Source organism: Hemiscyllium ocellatum, chromosome 23, assembly GCF_020745735.1.
Source record: "Hemiscyllium ocellatum isolate sHemOce1 chromosome 23, sHemOce1.pat.X.cur, whole genome shotgun sequence".
Taxonomy (NCBI): Eukaryota; Metazoa; Chordata; class Chondrichthyes; order Orectolobiformes; family Hemiscylliidae; genus Hemiscyllium; species Hemiscyllium ocellatum.
In genome coordinates this window covers 832,127-859,092 of record NC_083423.1, presented here as the reverse complement: position 1 = coordinate 859,092, position 26,966 = coordinate 832,127, and the positions used below count along the sequence as shown (strand labels likewise).

The 26,966-nt window shown below is 43.4% G+C and overlaps 1 protein-coding gene across 1 annotated transcript in view; it reads left to right on the top strand.

Annotated features, from left to right (window-relative positions):
• Nucleotides 1–26,966, top strand: part of LOC132826828 (semaphorin-3E-like) — a 328,532-nt gene that overhangs the window by 242,101 nt on the left and 59,465 nt on the right. Inside the window, exons 8-10 of the mRNA XM_060843075.1 lie at nt 4,476–4,590; nt 15,372–15,441; nt 18,961–19,105. Coding sequence (XP_060699058.1) covers nt 4,476–4,590; nt 15,372–15,441; nt 18,961–19,105 — 330 coding nt within the window. The remainder of the gene's footprint in view (nt 1–4,475; nt 4,591–15,371; nt 15,442–18,960; nt 19,106–26,966) is intronic.

Genomic DNA, 26,966 nt, shown 5'->3' with positions numbered 1-26,966 from the left:
CCCCACCAACCTCCGCATACAACGTATCATCCGCCGTCATTTCCGCCACCTCCAAACGGACCCCACCACCAAGGATATATTTCCCTCCCCTCCCCTATCAGCGTTCCGCCAGGACCACTCCCTTCGTGACTCCCTCGTCAGGTCCACACCCCCCACCAACCCAACCTCCACCCCCGGCACCTTCCCCTGCAACCGCAGGAAATGTAAAACTTGCGCCCACACCTCCACACTCACTTCCCTCCAAGGCCCCAAGGGATCCTTCCATATCCGCCACAAGTTCACCTGTACCTCCACACACATCATCTATTGCATCCGCTGCACCCGATGTGGCCTCCTCTATATTGGTGAGACAGGCCGCTTACTTGCGGAACGCTTCAGAGAACACCTCAGGGACGCCCGGACCAACCAACCCAACCACCCCGTGGCTCAACACTTTAACTCTCCCTCCCACTCCACCGAGGACATGCAGGTCCTTGGACTCCTCCACCGGCAGAACATAACAACACGACGGCTGGAGGAGGAGCGCCTCATCTTCCGCCTGGGAACCCTCCAACCACAAGGTATGAATTCAGATTTCTCCAGTTTCCTCATTTCCCCTCCCCCCACCTTGTCTCAGTCGGTTCCCTCGAACTCAGCACCGCCCTCCTAACCTGCAATCTTCTTCCTGACCTCTCCGCCCCCACCCCACTCCGGCCTATCACCCACACCTTGACCTCCTTCCACCTATCCCACCTCCATCGCCCCTCCCCCAAGTCCCTCCTCCCTACCTTTTATCTTAGCCTGCTTGGCTACTTTCTCTCATTCCTGATGAAGGGCTTATGCTCGAAACGTCGAATTCTCTATTCCTGAGATGCTGCCTAACCTGCTGTGCTTTGACCAGCAACACATTTTCAGCTGTGATCTCCAGCATCTGCAGACCTCATTTTTTGCTTGTAGTAAACATCCGTCTGGAGACTCACCAGAGATGGAAATGGTGAGGTCAAGAAAGGGGAGAGAGTTGTACGAGATGGACCAAGTAAATTGAGGGTGGGGTGGAAGATGTGAATGATGTCAATGAACTGCTCCAGTTCAGTTCCACTTCAATATTGAAAGGGCAGAAATGTTCGACAAACAGTTGTACGGTAAGTTGACAGGACACGAGGACCAGTTCAGCCGCCAAGGATATTGAAGGAAGAAATTGTAGGGTCACTGGCCACAATATTTCAGACTTCACCAGAGTTGAGTCAAGTGCCCCAGAAGACTGTCAGACTGGAGACTTGCACCTAGTGGATTGTCTCAGGGGTCAGTGCTGGGCCCATTGCTGTTAGTTATCTATATCAATGATTTGGATGAGAATGTACAAAGTATGATTAATAAGTTTGCAGATGATACTAAAATAGGTGGCATAGTGGACAGTGAGGAAGGTTATCAGAAATTGCAGCAGGACCTTGATCAGCTGAGGAAGTGGGTCAAGAAATGGCAAATGGAGTTTAATATTATTAATTGTGAGGACTTGCATTATGGAAAGCCATATCAAAGTAGGAATTTCATGGTGAATGGTAGTGCCTTAAGGAGTGTAGTGGAAAGAGGGAACTTGGGGTTCAGGTACACAGTTCTCTGAAAGTGGAGTCACAGGTAGACAAGGCAGTGAAGAAGGCTTTTGACACACTGACCTTCATTAGTCCGGACATTGGTATAGAAGCTGGGAAGTTATGTTGCAGTTGTACAGGACATAGGTGAGGCTGCACTTGGAGTGTTGTGTTCTGTTTTGGTCGCCTTGTTATAGGAACGATGTTATTAAACTGGAAAGAAATTTACAATGATGTTGCCAGGAGTCAGGGATCTGAGTTATAAGAAGAGGTTAGACATGCTAGGACGTTTTTCTTTGGGGTGTAAGAGTGTAGGGGGAGACCTTATAGAAATGTAGAAATTATGAGAGGCATGGATATGGTGAATGCACTCAGTCTTTTTCCCTCAGTTTGAGGAATCGAGGATTAAAGAGCAACAGTTTAAGGTTAGAGGGGAAATAAAAGGGAACCTGAGGGGCAACTTTCACACAGAGGGTGGTACGTGTATGGAATGGGCTGCCAGTGGAGGCTGGTACAATTATGACACTTGAAAGCCATCTGAATCGGTATATGAACAGGAAGGGTTTAGAGGGATATACGCCAAATGCTGGCAAATGGGACTAGATTAGTTTAGGATATCGCATCAGAAAGCGGAGGGAGCTGGGCAGAAGTGAAGGCGGAGCGCAAAGTCAGTCGGGAAGGTAAGTGATTGTTATTTGAGTGGGTATGTTCTAGACCCCAGGTCCTACAAAGTAGGGCCTCCCTCTCTCCCTCCTCCTCTAACCTAAATTAAAAGTCCACAGACCTGCCCCAAAAAGAGGATCCAAGGAAGTTCCTGTGGATTGAAGAGTGAGGCTTTAGCTCAGGAGTCTTTGACAAGGAGGTTGAGTGAAGTGATTATGCCACAGTTGAAGAGGGTGAAGACATGACTGCCCAGCTGGTTCAGTGTGCTACGTGTTTGATGTGGGAGGTCAACGACTCTGGTGTGTCTGGCTCATATGTGTGTGGAAAGTGTGTGCACGTTCAGCTACTGACAGAGCATATTGCAGCGCTGATGAAAGAACTCGAGGACCTTAGGCTCATCCGACACATGATATTGGGGGTAAAGTACTAACTTGGATTGAAAGTTGGTTGGCTGATAGGAAACAAAGAGTAGTGATAAACGGCTCCATTTCGGAATGGCAGGCAGTGACCAGTGGGGTACCGCAGGGATTAGTGCTGGGACCGCAGCTTTTTACAACATATGTTAATGATATAGAAGATGGTATTAACAATAACATTAGCAAATTTGCTGATGATACTAAGCTGGGTGGCAGAGTGAAATGTGATGAGGATGTTAGGAGATTACAGCGTGACCTGGACAGGTTAGGTGAGTGGTCAGATGAATGGCAGATGCAGTTTAATGTGGATAAATGTATGGTTATCCACTTTGGTGCAAGAACAGGAAGGCAGATTACTACCTAAATGGAATCAATTTAGGTAAAGGGGCAGTACAGAGAGATCTGGGTGTTCTTGTACACCAGTCAATGAAGGTAAGCATGCAGGTATAGCAGGTAGTGAAGAAGGCCAATAGCATGCTGGCCTTCCTAACAAGAGGGATTGAGTATAGAAGCAAAGAGGTTCTTCTGCAGCTGTACAGGGCCCTGGTGAGACCACACCTGGAGTACTGTGTGCAGTTCTGGTCTCCAAATTTGAGGAAAGACATTCTGGCTATTGAGGGAGTGCAGCGTAGGTTCGCGAGGTCAATTCCTGGAATGGCGGGATTACCTTACACTGAAAGAGTGGAGCAACTGGGCTTGTATACCCTTGAGTTTAGAAGACTGAGAGGGGATCTGATTGAGACGTATAAGATTATGAAAGGACCAGACACTCTGGCAGCAGGAAACATGTTTCCGCTGATGGGTGAGTGCCGAACCAAAGGACACAGCTTAAAAATACGGGGTAGATCATTTAGGACAGAGATGAGGAGAAACTTCTTCACCCAGAGAGTGGTGGCTGTGTGGAATGCTCTGCCCCAGAGGGCAGTGGAGGCCCAGTCTCTGAATTCGTTTAAGAAAGAGTTAGATAGAGCTGTCAAGGATAGTGGAGTCAAGGGTTATGGAGATAAGACAGGAACAGGATACTGATTAAGGATGATCAGCCATGATTATATTAAATGGTGGTGCAGGCTTGAAGGGCAGAATGGCCTACTCCTGCACCTATTGTCCATTGTCTATTGATATCTAGTCGGCATGGGCGAAATGGACCAAAGGTTCTGTTTCTGTGCTGTTTCTCTCTGTGACTCTCTAACTGTGTTAACTTCTGAGAGATTCAATAGCTGGCCATCTCTTCTGTTATTATATTTACATTCTGTGTGTGTAAAACCCTTCACTTCACACCCCAAGAGAAATCATTCCTGCAGCAATGAGCCTGAACACATTTTCTTCTGAAAATTGCATCAAAACCTGCCCATCAGCACCTCTTCAGAAGTAGAATGCTCAGAGCAAATCATTTCATCTATTATCAGCTCATGATGAAACAAACCAAGGATTTTTGTCAAATTACAACATCAAAAATCTGTATCATGCTTACTACTGATTAATGTTATTCCTTCTAGAGGATAGGAATCACTTGAAATACATCTGGACTGTGTCAATTTACAGTTGAAAGTTTATATTGATTGTGGAAGAAACCAATCAGCACCATCTGAATGCTTCATTTAGAGTTAGACCGTGTGCAACTACTTGTGATGATAAATAATTTTCCTGAATTAATTAGCTTTTAATTCTGAACAGTTCTCCCTCCTCTATCGGTGCAACTGTCGTATGCATTAATCTACATTACATTCACACGAATAATGAGTTTAATTGGAGAGATAAAAATAAATCATGCTGATGATCCCTTGATGAGGATTGTGATTTGTTCATTTGTTGATATGTTTCTCCTCAGAATGATATTGGAGGACGACGAGTGCTGGTGAATAAATGGAGCACTTTCATCAAAGCCAGACTGGTCTGCTCAGTGTTGGGACCGAATGGGATTGCCACACATTTTGATGAAATGGGTAAAGAAATGCTGGTGACAAAAGCTAAATTCATATAATGCTGATAAAATATATGGCAGCATGGGTTGTCTTCGTGCAGTGGTAATGTCTCCACCTCTGAGCCAGGAGGCACAAGATCAAACCCCGCCTACTCCAGAGGTGTGTCTCAACATCTTGGAACAGATTGATTCAGAAAATATCTGTACATTGAGTGAAACTTGTATTTTTCAAGCTCTTTTCTTTCATGATCTCAGGATATTTCAGAGTTTTTTTACGAGAAATGGCATTGTTTTGTCGTGTTGTCTGTATTGCAACACAGCAGCCAATCCGTGCACAGAAACTGCCCAAAAGCGATAATGACCAGATAGCCAGCTTTAGCAATGAGGCATCAGTATGTGTAAGATGTCATGAGTGGCACAGTGGTTAGCACTGCTGCCTCACAGCACCAGAGACCCCGGTTCAATTCCCGCCTCAGGCGACTGGCTGTATGGAGTTTGCACGTTCTCCCCGTGTCTGCGTGGGTTTCCTCCGGGTGCTGTAGTTTCCTCTCACAGTCCAAAGATGTGCAGGTCAGGTGAATTGGCCATGCTAAATTGCCCATAGTGTTAGGGGCAGGGGTAAATGTAGGGGAATGGGTGGATTGCACTTCGGTGGGTCGGTGTGGACTTGTTGAGCCGAAGGGCCTGTTTCCACACTGTAAGTAATCTAAACTATTGGCTGGGACAACAGGAGCATGCTAATGAAGCCTCTGTCTGATACACTGTACACAGGTTTCAAACAGCTTCCATTCACATCCAGAAAAACACAGCAGCTTCACTAAGGTTCACAGCAACTGACAGACACAATAAACCATGAAGCAGTAATCTGAGCAACTCCAGAAAAATAATTGTAAAACTTTTGGCAGCTTCACAGAACCCATGCATCAAAACTAGATTAGATTTCCTACAGAGTAGAAGAAGGCCTTTTGGCCCAACAAGTCCATATCAACCCTCCGAAGGGTAACCTACCCAGACTTATTTCCCTTTATTTCCCCCTGACCAATGCGCCTAGCACTACAGGTAGTTTCCCAGGACCAAATCACTTAACCTGCACAACTTTTGGATTGATTTGGAGATGCCGGTGTTGGACTGTGGTGTACAAAGTTAAAAATCACACAACACCAGGTTATAGTCCAACAGGTTTAATTGGAAGACTAGCTTCCAAAGAACTAACATGGTCATTCTAACAGATGAGTGACTTAACAAACAATCAAGATATTTTTCAGTGTATAGTTTCAGTTACATCACTCTGTAAACTTTGCTATAAATTCTGTGTTTTACAACCACCTGATGAAGGAACGACGCTCCGAAAGCGAGTGCTTCCAATTAAACCTGTTGGACTATAACCTGGTGTTGTGTAATCTTTTGGATTGTGGGAGGAAACCCACACAGACCCAGAAAGAATGTGCAAACTCCAAATAGTCACCTGAGAGTGGAATCAAACCTGGGTCCCTAGCGCTGAGGCAGCAGGGCTAACCACTGAACTACCATAGTGCTGTGCATCAGTATATTAGTACATTAGGTAAATGGGCAAAACTAGGCAATGGAAGCAAGTGTGAGGTCATCCAATTTGGAGCGAGAAGGGATAGAACAGGGTACTTTCCACATGGTATGAAGTTAAATGCAGTGGATTTCCAAACAGATCTGGGGATTCAGTATCATAGATCTTTAAAATATCACACACAGGTGAGGAAAATAATCAAAAAAGCTAATGGAATGCTGCCCTTTTTATTGAGTGGACTGGAGCATAAAGCTGTACATATACATACTGCCTAGTTAGACCCCACTTGGACTATTGTGATAGATCTGGGCACCACACCTCAGGAAGGATATATAGTACAAGATTTACGTAGATTTACAAGAATGATACCTGGACTTCAGTGATTAAGTTAAAAGGATTGGTTATACAAATTAGCGAGTTAGGATGATAAGTGGAAAAGGTACAGGGTGCCTGTCTGTAAGGTGGCAACATAATTAATGAATGTTTAGGGTAGTTTGGAATGGGAGGGAGAAATCCAGTCCAGCAGAAAGTGGTGTGACAGAATGTTGGCTCTGGGAGAAAGTGAGGACTGCAGATGCTGGAGATCAGAGTTGAAGAGTGTGTTGCTGGAAAAGCACAGCAGGTCAGGCAGCATCCAAGAAGCAGGAGAATCAATGTTTCGGGCACAAGCCCTTCATCAGGAAAGAGGCTTGTGGGCCAGGGCTGAGAGATAAATGGAGGGGGTTGAGGCTGAGGGGAAGGTAGCTGGGAATGTGATCGGTAAATGAAGGTGGGGTAATGGTTATAGGTCAGAGAGGAGGGTGGAGCAGAAAGGTGCAAAGGAAGAAGGACAATTAGGACAGTTTGAGAAGGTAGTGACAAGTTGGAAGGTTGGGGTTAGGATAAGGTGGGAGAAGGAGAAATGGGGAACCTGGTGAAATCCACATTGATCCCATGTGGTTGGGGGGGTTCCAAGGCATTCTTCCTCCAGGCGTTGGGTGGTTAGGGTTTGGTGATGGAGGAGGCCCAAGACCTGCATGTCCTTGGTAGAGTGGGAGGAAGAGTTAAAGTGTTCAGCCATGGGGCGGTGGGGTAGGTTGGTGCAGGTGTCCCGGAGATGTTCTCTGAAATGATCTGCAAGTTGGGTGTCCTATCTTCCCAATGTAGAGGAGACCACATCGGGTGCAATGAGTACAGTGGATGATTTTGGTAGAGGTACAGGTAAATTTCTGTCGATGTGGAAGGATCCTTTCGGGCCTTGAATGGAGGTGAGGGGGGGCAGTGTGGGTGCAGGTTTTGCACTTCTTGCAGTGGCAGGGGAAGGTGCCTGGAGGGTGATTGTGTTGGTGGGGGGCTTGGACCTGACAATGGAGATGTGGAAGGAATGGTCTCTCCGAAATGCAGATAAGAGTGGGGAGGGAAATATATCCTGAGTGGTGGGGTCTGTTTGTAGATGATAGAAATGGCAGAGGATGTTGGTGGGGTGGAAGGTGAGGACGGGGGGAGGTTCTGTCCTTGTTGCAGTGGAGGGGTGGAGTTCGAGGGTGGAGGTGCAGGAAGTGGATGAGATGTGCTGGAGGGCATTGTTGACCAAGTGGAGGGGAAATTCTGTTCTCTGGGGTGTTCTATGGTGGAACTAGTCCTCCTGATGTGGATGAGGCAGAGGACGTGGGAGTCAGGAATGACATTTTCACAGGAGTCAGTGTGGGAGGAGGTGTACTCCAGGTGACTGTGGGAGAGAGTGGTTTTGTAGTAGATGTCCGTGTTGAATCTGTCACCAGAGGTGGAGATGGAGAGGTCCAGGAAGAGAAGGGTGTCTGAGATGGTCCAGGTGAATTTGAGGTAGGGGTGAAATGTATTGGTGAAGTCGATGAACTATTCAACCACCTCGTGGGAGCACGAGGTAGTGTCAATACAATCATCGATGTAGTGGAGGAACAGGTCAGGGCTGGTGTCTGTGTAGCTGCGGAATATCAACTGGTCCATGTACCCGACAAAGAAACAGGCATAGCTGGGGCCCATGCAGGCGCCCATGGCTACCCCTTCGCTCTGGAGGAAGTGGGAGTATTGGAAAGAGAAGTTGTTGAGCGTGATGGGAGATCCCCTGAGGTGATGAGTTTGTGTATGGTCTGGGCGATGGTTTGGTGATGGGAGGTGAGGTTGCATTTGAAGAGGCAGTAGGACGAGGTGTCCGTGAGTTGGCGCTTGGCTTCAGTGATGCGCCAAACTACCAGCTCTGGGTGGGGAGATGGGAGGAATAGGTAGGTAGGTGCCGAGTCTGGATGGGGAGGTGGGGGGATAGGTAGGTAGGTGTTGGGTCTGGTTGGGGAAGTGGGGGTGGTATGTGTCAGGTCTGGGGTGAAGAATGGTACATGTTTGTAATTGTCTGCATGGGAACGTGTGGAAGGGTAGGTGCCAGGTCTGGGGGGGTGATGAGTGTGGAGGGTGGGTATCGGGTCTGGGGGGGAGTATGAAGGGTAGGTGCCGGGTCTGTCAGATAAAGTCTGGAACTAGAAAAGACTCAGCAGATCAAGCAGCATCGGGGAGAAGGGATATTTCAGTCGGAACCTTTTATCGGGTCTGGGGGGGACGGTGATATGGATCAGATCAGGTCAGATCCAGTGGTCATAGAACATAGAACATAGAACAATACAGCACAGAACAGGCCCTTCGGCCCACGATGTTGTGCTGAACATTTGTCCTAGCTTAAGCACCTATCCATGTACCTATCCAATTGCCGCTTAAAGGTCACCAATGATTCTGACTCTGCCACTCCCACAGGCAGCGCATTCCATGCCCCCACCACTCTCTGGGTAAAGAACCTCACCCTGACATCCCCCCTATACCTTCCACACTTCACCTTAAATTTATGTCCCCTTGTAACACTCTGTTGTACACGGGGAAAAAGTCTCTGCCTGTCTATTCCCCTGATCCTCTTATAAACCTCTATCAAGTCACCCCTCATCTTTCACCGTTCCAATGAGAAAAGGCCTAGCACTCTCAACCTATCCTCGTACGACCTATTCTCCATTCCAGGCAACAGCCTGGTAAATCTCCTCTGCACCCTCTCCAAAGCTTCCACATCTTTCCTAAAGTGAGGCGACCTGAACTGCACACAGTACTCCAAACGTGGCCTTACCAAGGTCCTGTACAGCTGCAACATCACCACACAACTCTTGAATTCAATCCCTCTGCTAATGAACGCTAATACACCATAGGCCTTCTTACAAGCTCTATCCAGCTGAGTGGCAACTTTCAAAGATCAATGAACATCGACCACAAGATCCCTCTGCTCCTCCATCTTAATAAGAAGCCTACCGTTAACCCTGTATTCCGCATTCTTATTTGTTCTTCCAAAATGGACAATCTCACACTTGACAGGGTTGAACTCCATCTGCCACTCCTCAGCCCAGCTCTGCATCATATCTAAGTTCCTTTGCAGCTGACAACAGCCCTCCTCACTATCCACAACTCCACCTATCTTTGTGGTGTTGGGTCTGGCTCAGGGTAAGGGTTGAGTTATGTTTCAGGCAGGGCTTTGGGTAGGGTCTTTGGGTTGTAAGTGATCTGGTGGAGATGTAGTTGAGGAAATGTGATGGTACTTGTGTGGTTAGTTTAATAGTTATGCATGAGTTAGATGATATATTTAATAGTATGACTTGACCTGAGTAACAATTTACTCAATTTCACTGGAAGCATCTGAAATCTCCCATGTCCTCTGCCTCACCCATAATGCTTTAACTGGTAGCATCTCTGGGCAGAGAAATAGATAAATGGTCATTTGAGAGGACCTTTAGGATTGGAGAGTGATCGAGAAATACAAAAGGAACTGTCTGGGACTGTCTGGAGGTCGGGAGAGTTTGAATGATATATCTTGGTGGCCAACAGGCCTGTTTTTGTACATTGTGAAGAACCAGATGAAAGGTGAATGGGTGCATAGCAGCAACTTAATGCACTATGAAGGGATAAAGAAAGAACTAAGATGGACTGCAGCAACAAAATGTCATTAAAACAAAATCAGGAATTGCTGGATGAGCTCAGCAGGTCTGGCAGCATCGATAGAGAGATAAATAGGTCTAATGTTTCAGATCCAATGACCCGTCTTCAGAACAATTAGAGATCAGTTAAAATTAGTTGGAGGCATATAATCTGTAATTGTAAGACTGGACACTGAGAAGGTGCACTGCAATGAGCTGACTGATGAGATTCTTCACTGGAACAGGCCAAGGACAGAATGGAGTCAGGATGGAGAATTGAACTGCCAAATGACTGGAATTTCAGGAACTTGTCTGCAATCCGAGTGTGTTATTCCACAAAGTGGTTACTCAGTCTGTTTTGGTCTCCACATGTATGGGTGGCTGCATTATGACCAATAAATGCAATGAAGTAATTGGAAGGAAGAAACAAATAAATCACTTGGAAGGAATGTTCTAGGTCTTGGACATTGAGAGATATAAAGGTAACATTATGGATGTTGCATCTGTCAAAAGATCATGGGAGCATTTCACAGACAATTTATAACTAGTGATGATAGAACTGAATAATGTTGAAACCAAATTATTGAAAAACTCTTCAGAGAGAGTCTGGTATTGTCATTGTGCATTGCAGAACTGATGTATCAGATCAACAAAAAATACAAAACAGATCCACAGTTGGACAAATTTCTCAATGGGAAAGGCTTCAGAAATAAAGGGAACAAAGTGTCCAAGTTCAGGATTCTCTTGAGGTTAACATTTAGGTTCAGTTAGCAGTTAGGGAGGTAAATGCAATGTTAGCATTTATTTTGAGAGGACTATGATACAAGAGCAGGAATGTACATTTGAGGCTCTGACAGGATTTGGTCAGACTACATTTGGAATGTTGTGGGCAGCTTTGGACCCCATATCTAAGGAAGGATGTGTTGACATTGAAAGGGATTCAGAGAAGGTTTACAAAAATGATCCCGGGATGAAGGGCTTGTCACGTGAGGTGCAATTGAGGACTCTGGGTCTTGATGGAGTTCAGAAGGTTGAGGGAATATCTGATTGAAAACTACAGAATACTGAAAGGCCTGGATAGAGTACAAACACAGAGAAGGTGTTTCTCTGACTAGGAGAGACTAGGACATGAGGACACAACCTCAGAGTAAAGGGATAATCTTTAAGAACTGAGGTGAGAGGAAATTTCTTCAGCCAGAAGGTGGGGAATCTGTGGAACCCATTGTAACAGAGGACGCCAAGTTACTGAGACAGATAGATAAGTTCTTGACTACTAAGAGGGATCAAAGGTTATGGGGAGAAGACATGAAAATAGGGTTGAGAAGCAGGTTGAAATCAGCCACAATTGAATGACAAGCAGACTCGATAGGCCAAATGGACTAATTCTGCTTCTATATCATATACTCATTCATAAAGTCAGGATGTATGGGATACAGGGAGAGTTGGCTATCTAGATTCAGAATTGGTTGGCTGACAGAAGGAAGAGAGTGGTTGTAGATGGAAAGTATTCTGCCTGGAGGTCAGTGTTGAGTGGTGTCCCGCAGAGCTCTGTTCTTGGGCCTCTGCTCTTTGTAATTTTTATAAATGACTTGGATGAGGAGGTTGAGGGATTGGTTGGTAAGTTTGCAGATGACACAAAGGTTGGAGGTGCCGTTAATATCGAGGGCTGTTGCAGGCTGCAGCATGACACAGACAGGATGCAGAGCTGGGCTGAGAAATGGCAAATGGAGTTCAACCTGGATAAATGCAAAGTGATGCATTTTGGAAGGTCGAACTTGAATGCTGAATATAGGATTAAAGACAGGATTCTTGGCAGTGTAGAGGTACAGAGGAATCTTGGTGTTCAAGTACATAGATCCCTCAAAGTTGCCACCCAAGAGTTATTAAGAAAGCATATGGTATTTTGGTTTTCATTAACAGGGGGATCAAGTTTAAGAGCCGTGAGATTTTGCTGCAGCTCTACAAGTCCCTGGTGAGACCACACTTGGAATATTGTGTCCAGTTCTGGTTGCCCTACTATAGGAAAGATACAGCGGTTTTGAAGAGGGTGCAAAGAAAGTTTACCAGGATGCTGCCCGGACTGGAGGGCTTGCCTTACGGAGAAAGGTTGAATAAGCTCAGACCTTTTCCTCTGGAGAGAAGGAGGAAGAGAGGTGACCTGATCGAGATATACAAGAAATGAGAGGCCTGGCTAAAGTCAATAGCCAGAGACTTTTTCATAGTTTTAATTTATCAGGAGAAAGATATAGAGGAGATGTCAGAGGTAGGTTCTTTACGCAGAGAGTTGTGAATGCATGGAATGCATTGCCAACTGTGGTGGTGGAAGCAGAGTCATTGGGGACATTTAAGCAACTGCTGGACATGCACATGGATAGCAGTGAGTTGAGGGGTGCGTTATTTTTCATTAGGGTTAATCCTCGGCACAACATCGTGGGCCAAAAGGCCTGTTCTGTGCTGTACTTTTCTATGTATCTCTGTGGTCTAACTACATCTACACAGTTAGCACACAGGCCATCTTCTCAAATCTTTCATTGACCAAATATAATTGATAACACCTGAGACTAATGGCTGACTACTCTTATCAAATGAACATCAGGTGAGTCATGGAAATATCAAAGTAAAAGGGAGAAGTAAATACAATTAGTGTATAAGAAACCAAAAAAAACCACGTGAAGACTTCAAAGCCTTGCAGTTCCAAAACTGAAGTTCTGTTTCTGTACAAGAATGTTAAAAATCCAAATTATTACTTAATTTATATAACTCCATTTCAAAGCTGTGTTCTGGATAAATTTGCAAAACATTGTGCAACACTTAGAGTATTTCCTATAATTTCTGTATTCTGTTTTTCAGGTGGTAAACTACATAATCAACAATGACAAAAGAAGTTGGTTAGTTTAATCGGTGATCATAGGGTTCAGATTAAAACCAATAGAGTTCAATCCTCATTCTCACTAAACTAGACTTGGGGGCCTATTCTCCTTACCCTGTCCCAGAGTGAAATCATGGAATAAACAATGATTTGGCAACCCTGCAACATTCAATGCTGTGAAGTATGTGAGAGTTAGTTATTGTAAAATGGAAGAAAAACGGTCATTCAAATTTCATGGAGACAGTTGACGTTGTTTTTGATATTTGTAGTATTTGGCATAGACTGCAGAGAGAGGATATATATCTGTTTGTGTCCATGCATCTCCACGTTTTCAGTTCTCAGTTGTGCGCTTTTAAAAGATACTGAGTAAACATCAGATCACTTTTAAAGATTGGTGAGGCATCATTTTGTTCATCTGTTTGAAACATCCATAGGCTGCTCCTTTTCAGAATTCAATTAACAAAGATTGAAAAATAAATTGTCTTTTTCAGCATTGCAGTGAACTGAAACAAGTGGGTGGCACGGTGGCACAGTGGTTAGCACTGCTGCCTCACAACGCCAGAGACCCGGTTCAATTCCTGCCTCCGGCAACTGACTGTGTGGAGTGAGCACACTCTCCCCGTGTCTGCGTGGGTTTCTTCCGGGAGCCTCCCACAATCCAAAAATGTGCAGGTCAGGTGAATTGGCCATGAGTGCTAAATTGCCCATAGTGTTAGGTGAAGGGATAAATGTAGGGGAATGGGTCTGGGTGAGTTGCACTTCAGCGGGTTGGTGTGGTCTTGTTGGGTCGAAGGGCCTGTTTCCACACTGTAAGTAATCTAAGAGGGAGACAGTAAATTTCCTCTCAAAAAGGGAGCCATACCATCAAGCACAGGCACAAAAGATGATATTCATTGAGTTGGTCTAAAACAGGTTGCAACTAAAAGGCCTAAAGTAATTCATTTGTAAACAGAAAATGGGCAGGAGATGGAACTGTAGCTTGAATTTGTTGCCAGTGATTTAATGAATTGATTTAATCATTTCAACAATGAATGATCCCAAGATGCAGAAATTTATGTTTATTAACAATTGGATTATTGGGGAGGTCCATAAGAGATTCTTCACAAATATCGATGTTATTTATAATCTTTTTCTTCAGGTTTTCCAGTTTTTACTAAACCCAACACATCGAAAAACCAATTCCATCAGGCACACACCCATGTTCAGATTGAAATGTAGACAATTTATTCGAAGAACAGATTGTCCATTTGGATATAAATGTTAAACAAGCCTGTAGGCCATCCCTCCAGCTGTAAATAATCCTCTTATTTATTAATGCCCACATCATCTCCTTAACCTGTTGAAAGATTGATATTGTTTCTACCAATTCAATTTAATGGATAGTTGTAGTGATTTAGCAATACAAAAGAAAGCCTTGTAATCGAAAAAAATACAGACCAAATTGTCTTAAAGAAATCTAGATTCACCAGGCCAGAGAATTGCATTATTAATAATACATCATGGAGAAATATACAAAACACAGGAATATTGAGATTAATTCTCTTTGCTTTGTTTTCCACATTTTCAGGTCAATGCTAATATTGCAGCTGTACAGGGATCATTTGGCTTGGGGTGCAGTAAGTTCAGTATTATAGCCAGAATGTTGTCAGTGCTCAAAGTCTTTACATCTTCCAGTGTCTTCAGCCATTTTTTAATATTACATCATGACTTGGAGGTGCCAGTGTTGAGCTAGGATGGACAAAGTTTAAAAAAATCACACAACACCAGGTTATAGTCCAACACATTTATTTGGAAGCACTAGTTTTCGGAACGTTGCTCCTTCATAACCTGCTGTAGTGTGATTTTTAACTTAAATTACTTGGAGTTAATGGAATTGGCTGTGAATTGTCATCTGTGATTCTGGAGATCATAGAAGGAGGCCACGATGGTTCATCTGTGGTTGAAGAACATATTTTTAATTGATAATTTTAAAGGATGTTTTTCACATATCTTATAATAATAGCATAGAAACTTAATGTAACCATTACCTACTCTGTAGATTCTACAAACAATGATAACTTAAGGTCAGTAAAGGTAGACTATTTAGAAGTCTCTAAAATTCCACTATAATGCCAGATGCTCTTTGCTAGTTTAATTGATTTTTTTCCTAAGTAGTCTTGGTTGTTTGTTCAAGCTTATTTCCCATGTACTTCTATTGCATTAGACTAGAATGAAAGAGCCTTAAATTATTTATTTATGAATGTGTAAGAGGTTCCACTTTCAATCAATCATTTGTGTGTTTCCCAAGAAGGTAAGCATTTCTTGTCTACCTTTTTGAGAAAATGGCAACTTGGTTCAGTGACTGCAGTGAGCTCCCTTCTTGTTGTTTTAGCCTTTACCGAGATACACAGCCCGATATTGCAATCCACCTAATCCTCTTTATTTTCCTTTATTTACAGAGGATGTGTTTCTGTTACAGACCAGAGACCATAAAAACCCAGATATTTATGTTTTATTCAGAACTACAAGGTAAACTTTAATCTTCAGCTGACAATTTTATCACTGCTCTTTTCCAATTCTGATATCTCTATGTAAGGCAAGGCAGGAATTCAGATTCATGCTGTTATGGAACAGACTCAAGCTAACAATATGGAACAGGCTGATGCGATAAAGATTCATGATATAATTATTTAGAAACTTAGCTTCTAAAACAGATAGAACTGTATGTAATAAAAAGAATAAATTGCAGACGATAGAGCTCTGAAATAAAAACAGAAAATGTTGGAAAAACTCAACAGGTCTGCCAGCATTAATGTGGTGAGTATCAAAGTTAACCAGTTTCCTCATTTCCCGCCCCCCACCTTACCCCAGTTCCAACCTTCCAGCTCAGCACCATCCTCATGACCTGTCCCATGTGTCAATCTTCCTTCCCACCTATCCGCTCCAACCCCCTCTCCAACCTATCATCTTTACCCCCACCTCCATCCACCTATTGCACGCTTGGCTACCTTCCCCCCAACCCCTCCCATTTATCTCTCCATCCCCAAGGGCTCCAGTCCAAAACATCGATTTTCCTGTTCCTTTGGTCCAACTAGTCCATGCTGACCACGTTCCCAAACTAAACTAATCCCATTTGTTTCTCCCTCTAAACCTTTCCTATTTTTGTACTTATCCAAATGTCTTTCAAACATTGTAACTGAACCTGCAATCCCCACTTCCTCTGAAAGTTCATTCCACACATGAACCACTCTCTGTGTAAAAATGTTGCCCCACCTGTCCTTTTTAAAACATTCTCCTCTTACCTTAAAGATATGCACGCTAGTTTTGATCTCGCTCACAAAGGGATTAATATCACTCTTGATTGGAATTCTATAGCTCTAGTTTTGACTTGTGTTTCTACATTGTGTGTGTTAAGGGGAATTTTGTGGTTTTACTTTTGAGTTCTATAACAGGCCTCACAATTTAAAACTCTGAATTTTTGCAATTTATATTGCAGCTTAGAGTGAATGTGAGTTGAAACTAAAGCTAAAACCCTTTCTCTCACTAATTGTTCCAATGCAGTGTGATGTTTGCAAAGCTATTTTGAGCTTAATGTTGCATTCCCACTCGCATTCAGTTGATTTTTCTCAGGAGTTGCATTGATTGTAACATAATGGAGCAGAGTCGAAAACCTCAGGGACATCCTGTTACAGATGAATCCATTAGAGCTGCTGGCATTGAAAATAATGTCAGAGACTAGCTAAGGAATAAACTTAATGTCTTTGCCGAAGTGTAGGGCTTGCACTGTTTTGTGGTTGATATGTCTGGGCTTTGCAATCATTTCCCCATGGAGACCTTACATTCAGTTGTTGTTGCTTCAGGTAAATGTTTGAGGCAATGTAAAATAAATAAGATTGTTATTTCCAATATAAATCACATGTGAAACTGTAACTGCTACCAGGATAGATTATCTGCTGCAAGCTGTTCTCTGCAGAGCAACTCTGCATATTCATACATCAGGACACCGTCTCTAATTTGTTGGGTTTATAATCTTAGATGAGAGTGTACAAAATCACATGCATTTTCTTTAAATGAGAAAGGCATTGGAAAATAAAATTGCACTCAATTGTCCAATCTAAATTGCAGCTTCTGAACTGTCTGGACTGCATTATTCCAACAATTGTAAACTCAAATGGCAGTGAGATAACATCCTGCAGAAAGTCTCACCTTTCCTGCTCTATTAACAAAACTGTATTTCCTCCCAGAACAACTCTACGCTCCACCAATTTCAATATTCATTTTGTTATATTAATTCAAGTATTTAACAGAAGATTTGTCATTTGAAAACTGTCTGAAGACCACTGTCAATCGTGGCATATGTGATAACCCCATTATTTTGGCATCATGTTTTTGAAAATGCAACACCAATTTGTAAATCCTTTTCAGCCATGACATACCAGAGTCAGCTTCATCCTCAAATATACTGATGATACATAATGGAGTGTAAGAGGTCAAGCAAGTGATAGGGGCCATCTCGTGAAGAAGTACAAGAGGTTGTTTTTTATTTGTTCATTGGGAGTGGGGGTCACTGGCAAGGCCAGCTTTTACTGCCCATCCCTAATTGCCTTTGGACTGAGCAGCTTGCTGGATCACTTCAAAGAGTAGGTAAGAATCAATCACATTACTCAAGGTCTGAAGTCAAAGTTGGCCAGACTTTCCAGATTTCCCTCTATAATGGACATTGATGAACCAGAGGCTAACTTTTAATTCCAGGGATTTTTTAAACTGAATTCAATTTCAAAATGTCTCCATCTGCTATGGTTGGATTCAAATCCATGTTCCCAGTGCATTAGTCTGGAGCTTTTGATTATGAGTGTTGTGACATCTGGGCCGGATCGATGGCTCTGTGGTTAGCACTGCTGTCTTACAGTGGCCGGGACCTGAGTTCAATTCCAGCCTCAGGTGACAGTCTGTGTGGAGTTTGCACATTCTCCCCGTGTCTGTGTGGGTTTCCTCCCACAATCCAAAGATGTAGAAAATAGGTGAATTGGCCATGCTAAATTGCCCATAGTGTTCGGGGATGTGTGGGTTGGTTCATTAGTCAGGGTAAAATGTAGAGTAATAGGGTCGGGGAGCTGGTTTGGGTGGAGTACTCTTCGGAGGGTCGGTGTGGATTTGATGGGCCGAAGGGTCTATTTCCATGCTCTAGAGATTCTATGAATCAATCTTTGGACATTACTCCTTATTGACATCCCCCATCTAGGGCAGATAATGCACAGTCAATGGCAACCACTCGTTACCCCATCAACTCCTAATTTTTACATTTAGCATGCAAACCAACTCCTGTTCTTGGAGTGATTTTTCAAGATTCACATGTTGAATTATACATTGATACCAACAGTGCTTCAAAGGAATAAAACAAACTAAAGGAAATAAATCCATACTTGACTCATTATTTATTTGAATAACAAACATCCTAATGATTTAGCTCCAATTTAATGTCAACCTGTATTGATTCTTCTATTCTGACTTCCTTCACGTTATCCAATATGTTCAGCATCCTGGCTAAAGAAAATGGCAATGAATGCGTATGCTTCTGACAATGCCGCCCAATTGTCAGGTATCAGAAAACAGGCAAGAGTTTGTTTGAGTTAACTCTCCTTCCTAAATGCATTCTCATGCCTTATCCACCTTGTCTCACTGTTACTACTACATTGAAAACTCAGTGTGGGAGGAACACTCTGCAGAAACCTATCCAGTAGTAATAGACAATGGTAAAGTGATGTAGACTCCCAGGTAACTCCAAAACTAAATATATTAGGCAAAAAAATCAAGAAATGTTACACTTTTAAATGCATAGTAGAAAAGAGTTGAATTTGTGGGATGGGCCTGTGTGCAAGTTGACTCTTTCTGATGGTTCAGAACTCCAGGATTGGCTGTGAGCTGCTTCAGGACCATGCATCATGAAAGACAAAACATAATGCAAGTTATTAGATATGTACATACATTGAAAGACTAACTATTGTATCCACTCGTACCTTGTGACAATGCTGAATCTGTATCTCACAGCAATGTATTCCAAGGGTATGCTGTCTGTGTCTATCACATGTCTACTATCCGTGAAGCATTCAATGGACCCTATGCGCATAAAGAGGGACCTGAGTACCACTGGGCAGCGTATGAGGGGAAAGTGCCTTATCCAAGACCAGGCTGTGTAAGTGTGTTTCATGTTTAAGTTAATATTTTACTGTGTATGAATAACAAATTAATTTACCAAATAAACATGTCATGCAAATGTCAACCCTCAGAATTTACATTTCCTAATATAGTGTAATCACTGAACAATGCAATTATTGTTGGGATGATGGACCCAGGTTTGTGCCTTTAACTCTCTGTAAATAATTCTCGTTCTGAACTGTATGGAGACACCAAGCAGTGGCCTTAAATATTTATATTACCAAGGGCTCAATTCATATACCACACAATGACTGAAATTTATATAGCACCTTAAATTTGATGAAACATCCAAAACACCTTCCAGGAACATTATAAGCTCAGTATGACCCAAAAGATAGATGAAGTAAAACAGATGGTCAACAGATTTAAAAGACTTAGAAGGACATTACCAAGACTGGAATGTTTGAGTTAGAAGGAGAGCTCGGATAAGCTGGGACTTTTTTCACTGGAGTTTAGAAAGCTGAGGGATGACTTTATAGAGGTTTATTCTGGATTAGAGATGCTGTAAAAGCACAGCAGTTCAGGCAGCATCCGAGGAGCAGTAAAATCGATGTTTCGGGCAAAAGCCCTTCATCAGGTACTCGATTTTACTGCTCCTTGGATGCTGCCTGAACTGCTGTGCTTTTTCAGCATCACTAATCCAGAATCTTGTTTCCAGCATCTATAGTCATTGTTTTTACCTTTGTAGAGGTTTTTAAAATCTCGAGAGGTCGTGATAAGTTGCATGGCCAAGGTCTTTTCCCCCAAAGTACATAAGTCCAAAATTGAGACGAGAAAGATTTATAAGTGACCCAATGGGCGGCTTTTTCACATAGAGGGTGGTGTGTGTATGGAATGAACTGCCAGAGCAAGTGGTGGAGGTTGGTACAATTACAACCATTTAAAAGATATTGTACAGGTACATAGATAAGAAAGGTTTAGAGTCATATGATCCAACTGCATGCAAATGGGACTTGTTCAGTTTAGAAAACCTGATTGGTAAGGATGAGTTGGAACAAAGGTTCTGTTTCTGTGCTGTATGAGTCTAAGAGACCAGGAACCAAGGAGTGCAGAGATAGAACATAGAACAGTACAGCACAGAACAGGCCCTTCAGCCCACGATGTTGTGCCGACCACTGATCCTCATGTATGCACCCTCAAATTTCTGTGACCATATGCATGTCCAGGAGTCTCTGCAATGTCCCCAATGACCTTGCTTCCACAACTGCTGCTGGCAACGCATTCCATGCTCTCACAACTCTCTGTGTAAAGAACCCGCCTCTGACATCCCCTCTATACTTTCCTCCAACCAGCTTAAAACTATGACCCCTTGTGTTAGTCATTTCTGCCCTGGGATATAGTCTCTGGCTATCGACTATATCTATGCCTCTCATTATCTTGTATACCTCAATTAGGTCCCCTCTCCTCCTTCTTTTCTCCAATGATAAAGGTCTGAGCTCAGTCAACCTCTCTTCATAAGATAAGCCCTCCAGTCCAGGCAGCATCCTGGTAAACCTCCTCTGAACCCTCTCCAAAGCATCCACATCTTTCCTATAATAGGGCGACCAGATCTGGCCACATGGTTCCAAGTGCGGTCTAATGAAAGTTTTGTAGAGCTGCAACAAGATCTCACGACTCTTAAACTCAATCCCCCTGTTAATGAAAGCCAAAACACCATATGCTTTCTTAACAACCCTGTCCACTTGGGTGGCCATTTTAAGGGATCTATATACCTGCACACCAAGATCCCTCTGTTCCTCCACTCTGCCAAAATCCTATCCTTAATCCTGTACTCAGCTTTCAAATTCGACCTTCCAAAATGCATCACCTCACATTTATCCAGGTTGAGCTCCATCTGACACCTCTCACCCCATCTCTGCATCCTGTCAATGTCCCACTGCAGCCTACAACAGCCCTCTATACTGTCAACGATACCTCCAATCTTTGTGTCATCTGCAAACTTGCCGACCCATCCTTCAATCCCCTCATCCAAGTCATTAATAAAAATTACAAACAGTAGAGGCCCAAGGACAGAGCCCTGTGGAATACCACTCACCACAGACTTCCAGGCAGAATATTTTCCTTCTACTACCACTCGCTGTCTTCTGTTGGCCAGCCAATTCTGTATCTGGACAGCTAAGTTCCCCTGTGTCCCATTCCTCCTGACCTTCTGAATGAGCCTACCATGGGGAACCTTATCAAATGTCTTGCTGAAGTCCATATACACCACATCCACAGCTCGACCCTCATCAACTTTTCTAGTTACATCCTCAAAGAACTCGATAAGCTTTGTGAGGCATGACCTGCCCCTCACAAAGCCGTGTTGACTGCATTTAATCAAGCCATGCTCTTCCAAATGGTCATAAATCCTATCCCTCAGAATCCTTTCTAACACCTTGCAGACGACAGACGTGAGACTTACTGGTCTGTAATTGCCGGGAATTTCCCTATTTCCTTTCTTGAAGAGAGGAATTACATTTGCCTCTCTCCAGTCCTCAGGTACGACTCCAGTCGAGAGCGAGGATGCAAAGATCTTCGCAAGTGCGAAGCAATTGCATTTCTCGTTTCCTAAAGCAACCGAAGACAAATCTGGTCTGGGCCTGGCGACTTGTCAATCTTAATGTTTGACAAAATTTTCAGCACACCAGCTTCCTCTATCTCTATCCATTCCAGCATGCACACCTGCTCTTCAAAGGTTTCATTCACTACAAAGTTCGTTTCTTTCATAAAGACAGGAGCAAAAATCTCATTTAGGGCTCCCCGTACCTCCTCAGACTCCACACACAAATTCCCTATGCTATCCCTGATAGACCCTACTCTTTCTTTGACCATTCTCTTATTCCTCACATCAGTGTAAAATGCCTTTGTGAAGGATTTGGAGGATTGTGAAGCTGGAGAGATTGGAGAGACAGGAAGGGGTGTGGTCCTGGAGATATTTGGGGGTCAAGAATGAGAATGTTGATGATCAAACTATTGCTTGGTCAGGAGCCAGTGTAAGTCAGCGGTTAAGGGCTGACCAAAGAACAGTACTGTCTCTGAGTGAGGGCACATTCAGCAGGAAGGAAGGTTTCAGCAGCAGATGAGCTGGGGTGAAGTCAACAGGTTTTACAAAAATGGAAATAGACAATCTTGGCTCAGAAACTCACCCAAAGGTCAAATGCAACACCAAATTTGTGAAACAGATTGAATTTATCTCAGGCTGTTGTCAGAGTATGGTGTCAAATAGCTAAAGAACAGCGTTTAGACAAACCAATGCCTCTACACTTCCCAATACATAATTAAAGGAACATATGAGCACATGAAATAACTCAACAGAGGCCACTAACCCATCACCGACAAGCCCTTTATTTACATTTGGACAGTCTTTCACACTGATTCAGCTCCTTCAGAGCCAGCTCTCAGAATGAATGGAACCCCTGTCACTCCTGTTTATTTTAAGCATCTATGTGTGTGTGATACTCTTGTTTATATCTGTCAGCCAGGGTCTCTGATTGGCTCAGATTAACAACCTCAATCAGGGAACTCATATTCTATTTAGTCTACCCGGATGAACCCACTACAGTCGGTACAATATGAATCAGGAGTAGGAGTTCAAATAGGTTATTCAGACCCTCCATTCAATGAGATCATGGCTGAACCTCAACTCTCCAATCACACTAATATCTCATAATCTTTTGCCATGTTTCTTAACAAGAAGTGATCCATCTTAAAATATTCAAGGACTTTACTTCCACCACATTTTCAGGAAGGGAATTCCAAAGAATCATGAGACAGCATGGTAGCTCAGTGGTTAGCACTGCTGCCTCACAGGGCTAGGGATCCGGGTTCAATCCCTGCCTTGGGCAACTGTCTGTGGAGTTTGCACATTCTCTCCGTGTCTGCGTGGGTTTCCTCTGGGTGCTCCAGTTTCCTCCCACAGTTCAAAGATGTGCAGATTAAGTGGATTGGCCATGCTAAATTGCCTGTAGTGTTAGGTGCATTTGTTAGAGGCAAATATTGGGTAGGGGAATGGGTCTTAATGGGTGACTCTTCAGATGTTCAGTGCTGCCTTGTTGGACCAAATGGCATGGTTCCATACTGTAGGTTCCATACTGTAGAGAACCTAATCTAATCTAATGAATCTCTGAGAAAAAAACAAAATACTGTACCACTGTTCTAATTGAGAAATCACAGATTTTTAAACAATGATCCCAGATTCTAGGTGCTCCCACAAGAGGAAGCTTCCTCTGTACATCTACCCTGTCAGACCCCTCAAGGTTTTATGTTTCAATCCAGTCGCCTCTTCCACAACCCCAGTGATTGCAAGTCCAGTTTCTTTAACGTTTCTTCATTTGATAAACCATCACTTCAGCACAATCTCTGAACTGAAGTGACTTGTATCAAGGAATACAAATCATCGAACACTACAGTACAGAACAGGCCTTTTGGCACTTGATGTGCCAACCTGTGAAACCAATCTGACCTACACCAATCTGACCTACACTAATCTGACCTACACGATTCCATTTTCATCCATATGTCCGACCAATGACCATTTAAATGCTTTAAAGTCAGTGAGTCTATGACTGTTGCAGGCAGAATGTTCCACGCCCCTACTTCTCTCTGAGTAAAGAAATTACCCCTGACATCTGTCCTATATCTATTACCCCTCAATTTAAAGCTATGTCCCCTTGTGCTAGCCATCACCATCCAAGGAAAAAGGCTCTCCCTGTCCACCCTATCTAACCCTCTGATTATCTTATATGTCTCAATTAAGTCACCTCTCAACTTTCTCTCAAACGAATATAGCCTCAAGTCCCTCAGCGTTTTCTCATAAGACCTTCCCTCCAAACCAGGCAACATCTGAGTAAATCTCCTCTGAACTCTTTCCAAAGCTTCCACATCCTTCCTATAATGCAGTGACCAGAACTGCATGCAATACTCCAAGTGTGGCCGCATCAGAGTTTTGTACAGCTGCAGCATGATCTCATAGTTCCAAATCTTACTCCCTCTACCAAGAAAAGCTAACAGACCATATGCCTTCTTAACTAACCTATCAACCTGGGTGGCAGCTTTCAGGGATCTATGTACCCGGACACCAAGATCTCTCTGTTCATCTACACTACCAAGAATCATACCATTGACCCACTACTCTGCATTCCTATAACTCCTTCCAAAGTGAATCACCTCACACTTTTCTGCATTAAACTCCATTTGCCACCTCTCAGCCCAGCTCTGCAGCTTATCTATGTCTCTCTGTAACCTACAACATTCTTCAGCACTATCCACAACTCCACCAACCTTAGTGTCATCTGCAAATTTACTAACCCATCCTTCTACCCCCTCATCTAGGTCATTTATCAAAATGACAAACAGCAGTGGACTCAAAACAGATCCTTGCAGTATACCACCAGTTACTGAACTCAAGGATGAACATTTCCCATCCAGCACCAATTTCTAACTTCTTTCAGCTAGCCAATTTCTGATTCAAACAGCTAAATCACTCTCAATCCCAAAACTCTGTATTTTCTGCAATCGCCTTCTGTGGGGAACATTATCAAACTCCTTACTGAAATCCATAAGCACCACATCATCTGCTTTACCCTCATCCACTTGTTTGGTCACTTCTCAAAGAGCTCAATAAGGTTTGTGAGGCACGACCTACCCTTCTCAAAACCATGTTGACCATCCCTAATCAACTTATTCCTTTCTAGATGATTATAAATCCTCTCTCTTATAATCTTTTCTAACACTTTACCCACAGCCGAAGTAAGGCTCACTGGTCTATAATGACCAGGGTTGTCTCTACTCCACTTCTTGAACAAGGGAACAACATTTGCTATCCTCCAGTCTTCTGGCACTATTCCTGTTGACAATGATGACGTAAAGATAGATGCCAAAGGCTCTGCAATCTCCTCCCTGGCTTCCCAGAAAATCCTAGGTTAAATCCCACCTGGTCCAGGGGATTTATCCACTTTCACACCTTGCAGAATTGCTAACACCTCCTCCTTAAGAACCTCAATCCCATCTAGTCTAGTAGTCTGTATCACAGTATTCTCCTCAACAACATTGTCTTTTTGCAGTGTGAATACTGATGAAAAATGTTCATTTAGTGCTTCTCCTTTCTTCTCTGACTCCATGCACAACTTCCCCTACTATGCCTGTTTGACCCTAATATTATACTCGTCATTTTGTTTATTCCTGGTATACCTATAGAATGCCTTTGGGTTTTCCTTGATCCTCTCCACCAACAACTTCTCATGTCCTCTCCTGGCTTTTCTTAGCTCTCTCTTTAGGTCTTCCCTAACTAACTGGTAACTCTCAAGCACCCTAACTAAGCCTTCATCTCTCATCCTAACAGAAGCAGACTTCAACATCTTTAGTAAATCATGGCTCCCTCCTTGACAACTTCGTCCCTGCCTGACAGGTACATACTTATCAAGGAAACGCAGTAGCTGTTCCTTGATTAAGCATCACATTCAATTGTGTCCATCCCATGCAGTTTCCTTCCCCATCCTATACATCCTACATTTTGCCTAATCACATTGTAATTACCTTTCCCTCAGCTATAACTGTTGCCCTGCGATATATACCTATCCCTTTCCATTGCTAAAGTAACATAACTGAATTGTGGTCACTATCACAAAAGTGCTCACCTACCTCCAAATCTAGCATTTGACCGGGTTCATTCCCCAGTACCAAATTCAATATGCATCACCCCTCTTTGGCCCGTTTATATACTGCGTCAGGAAACCCTCCTACATACATTGGACAAAAACTGACCTATCTAAACTACTTGAACTATGGTATTCCCAGTCAAACATGAAAAGTTACAGTCCCCCCTAACAACTACCCTGTCACTCTCGCTCCTATACAGAATCATCTTTCCAATCCTCTCCTCTACATCTCTAGAACTATTTGGAGGTTGATAGAAAACTCCCAATAGTGTGACCTCTCCTTTTCTGTTTCTAACCTCAGTAGGCAATTCTTCAAACGTCGTTTCTGCTACCGTAATATGTCCTTTACTAACAATGTCACACCACCCCTCTTACCATCTTTTCTGTTCTTACTGAAACATCTAAATCCTGGAACCTGAAATAATCATTCCTGTTCCTGCTCTATCCATTTCTCTGAAATTGCCACAACATCACAATCCCAGGTAACAACCCATGCTGCAAGTGCACCCACCTTATTCCAGATGTTCCTGGCATTGAAGTACACACATTTCAAACTAACTTCTTGCTTGCCAGTGCCCTCTTGCGACCTTGAAACCTTATTTCTGACCTCACTGCTCTCAACTTCCTGTATACTAAAACTACAAATTAGGTTCCCATCCCCCTCCTGAATTAGTTTCAATCTTCCTGAAGGGTATTAGCAAATTTCCCCTCAAAGATATTGGTACCCCTCTGGTTCAGTAGAAGACTATCCTGTTGTAGTGGTCCCACCTTCCCCAGGAATCCAAAACCACCTCCACTGCACCATTCTTGTACATGTTCAGCTCCGCACTCTCCCTGTTCCTCATCTCACTAGCCCGTGGCACGGACAACAAAACAGAGATAACAACTCTGTTTTCTCTCGCTCTAAGCTTCCACCCTAGCTTCTTTAATTCCTGCCTTAAATCTCCATCTCTCTTCCTACCTATGTCATTGATGCCTATGTGGACCACAACTTGGGGCTCTCCCCCTCCTCCTCAATTATCCCGGAAAAATGATCAGAGACGTCAAGGACCCTAGCACCTGGGAGGCAACACACCAACAGGGAGTCTCTCTTGTCCCCACAAAACCTCCTATCTGTCCCCCTAACTATGGAGTCCCCAAAGACTAATGCTCTGCTCCTCTTCCCCCTCCCCTTCTCAGCAACATGGACAGACTCTGTGCCAG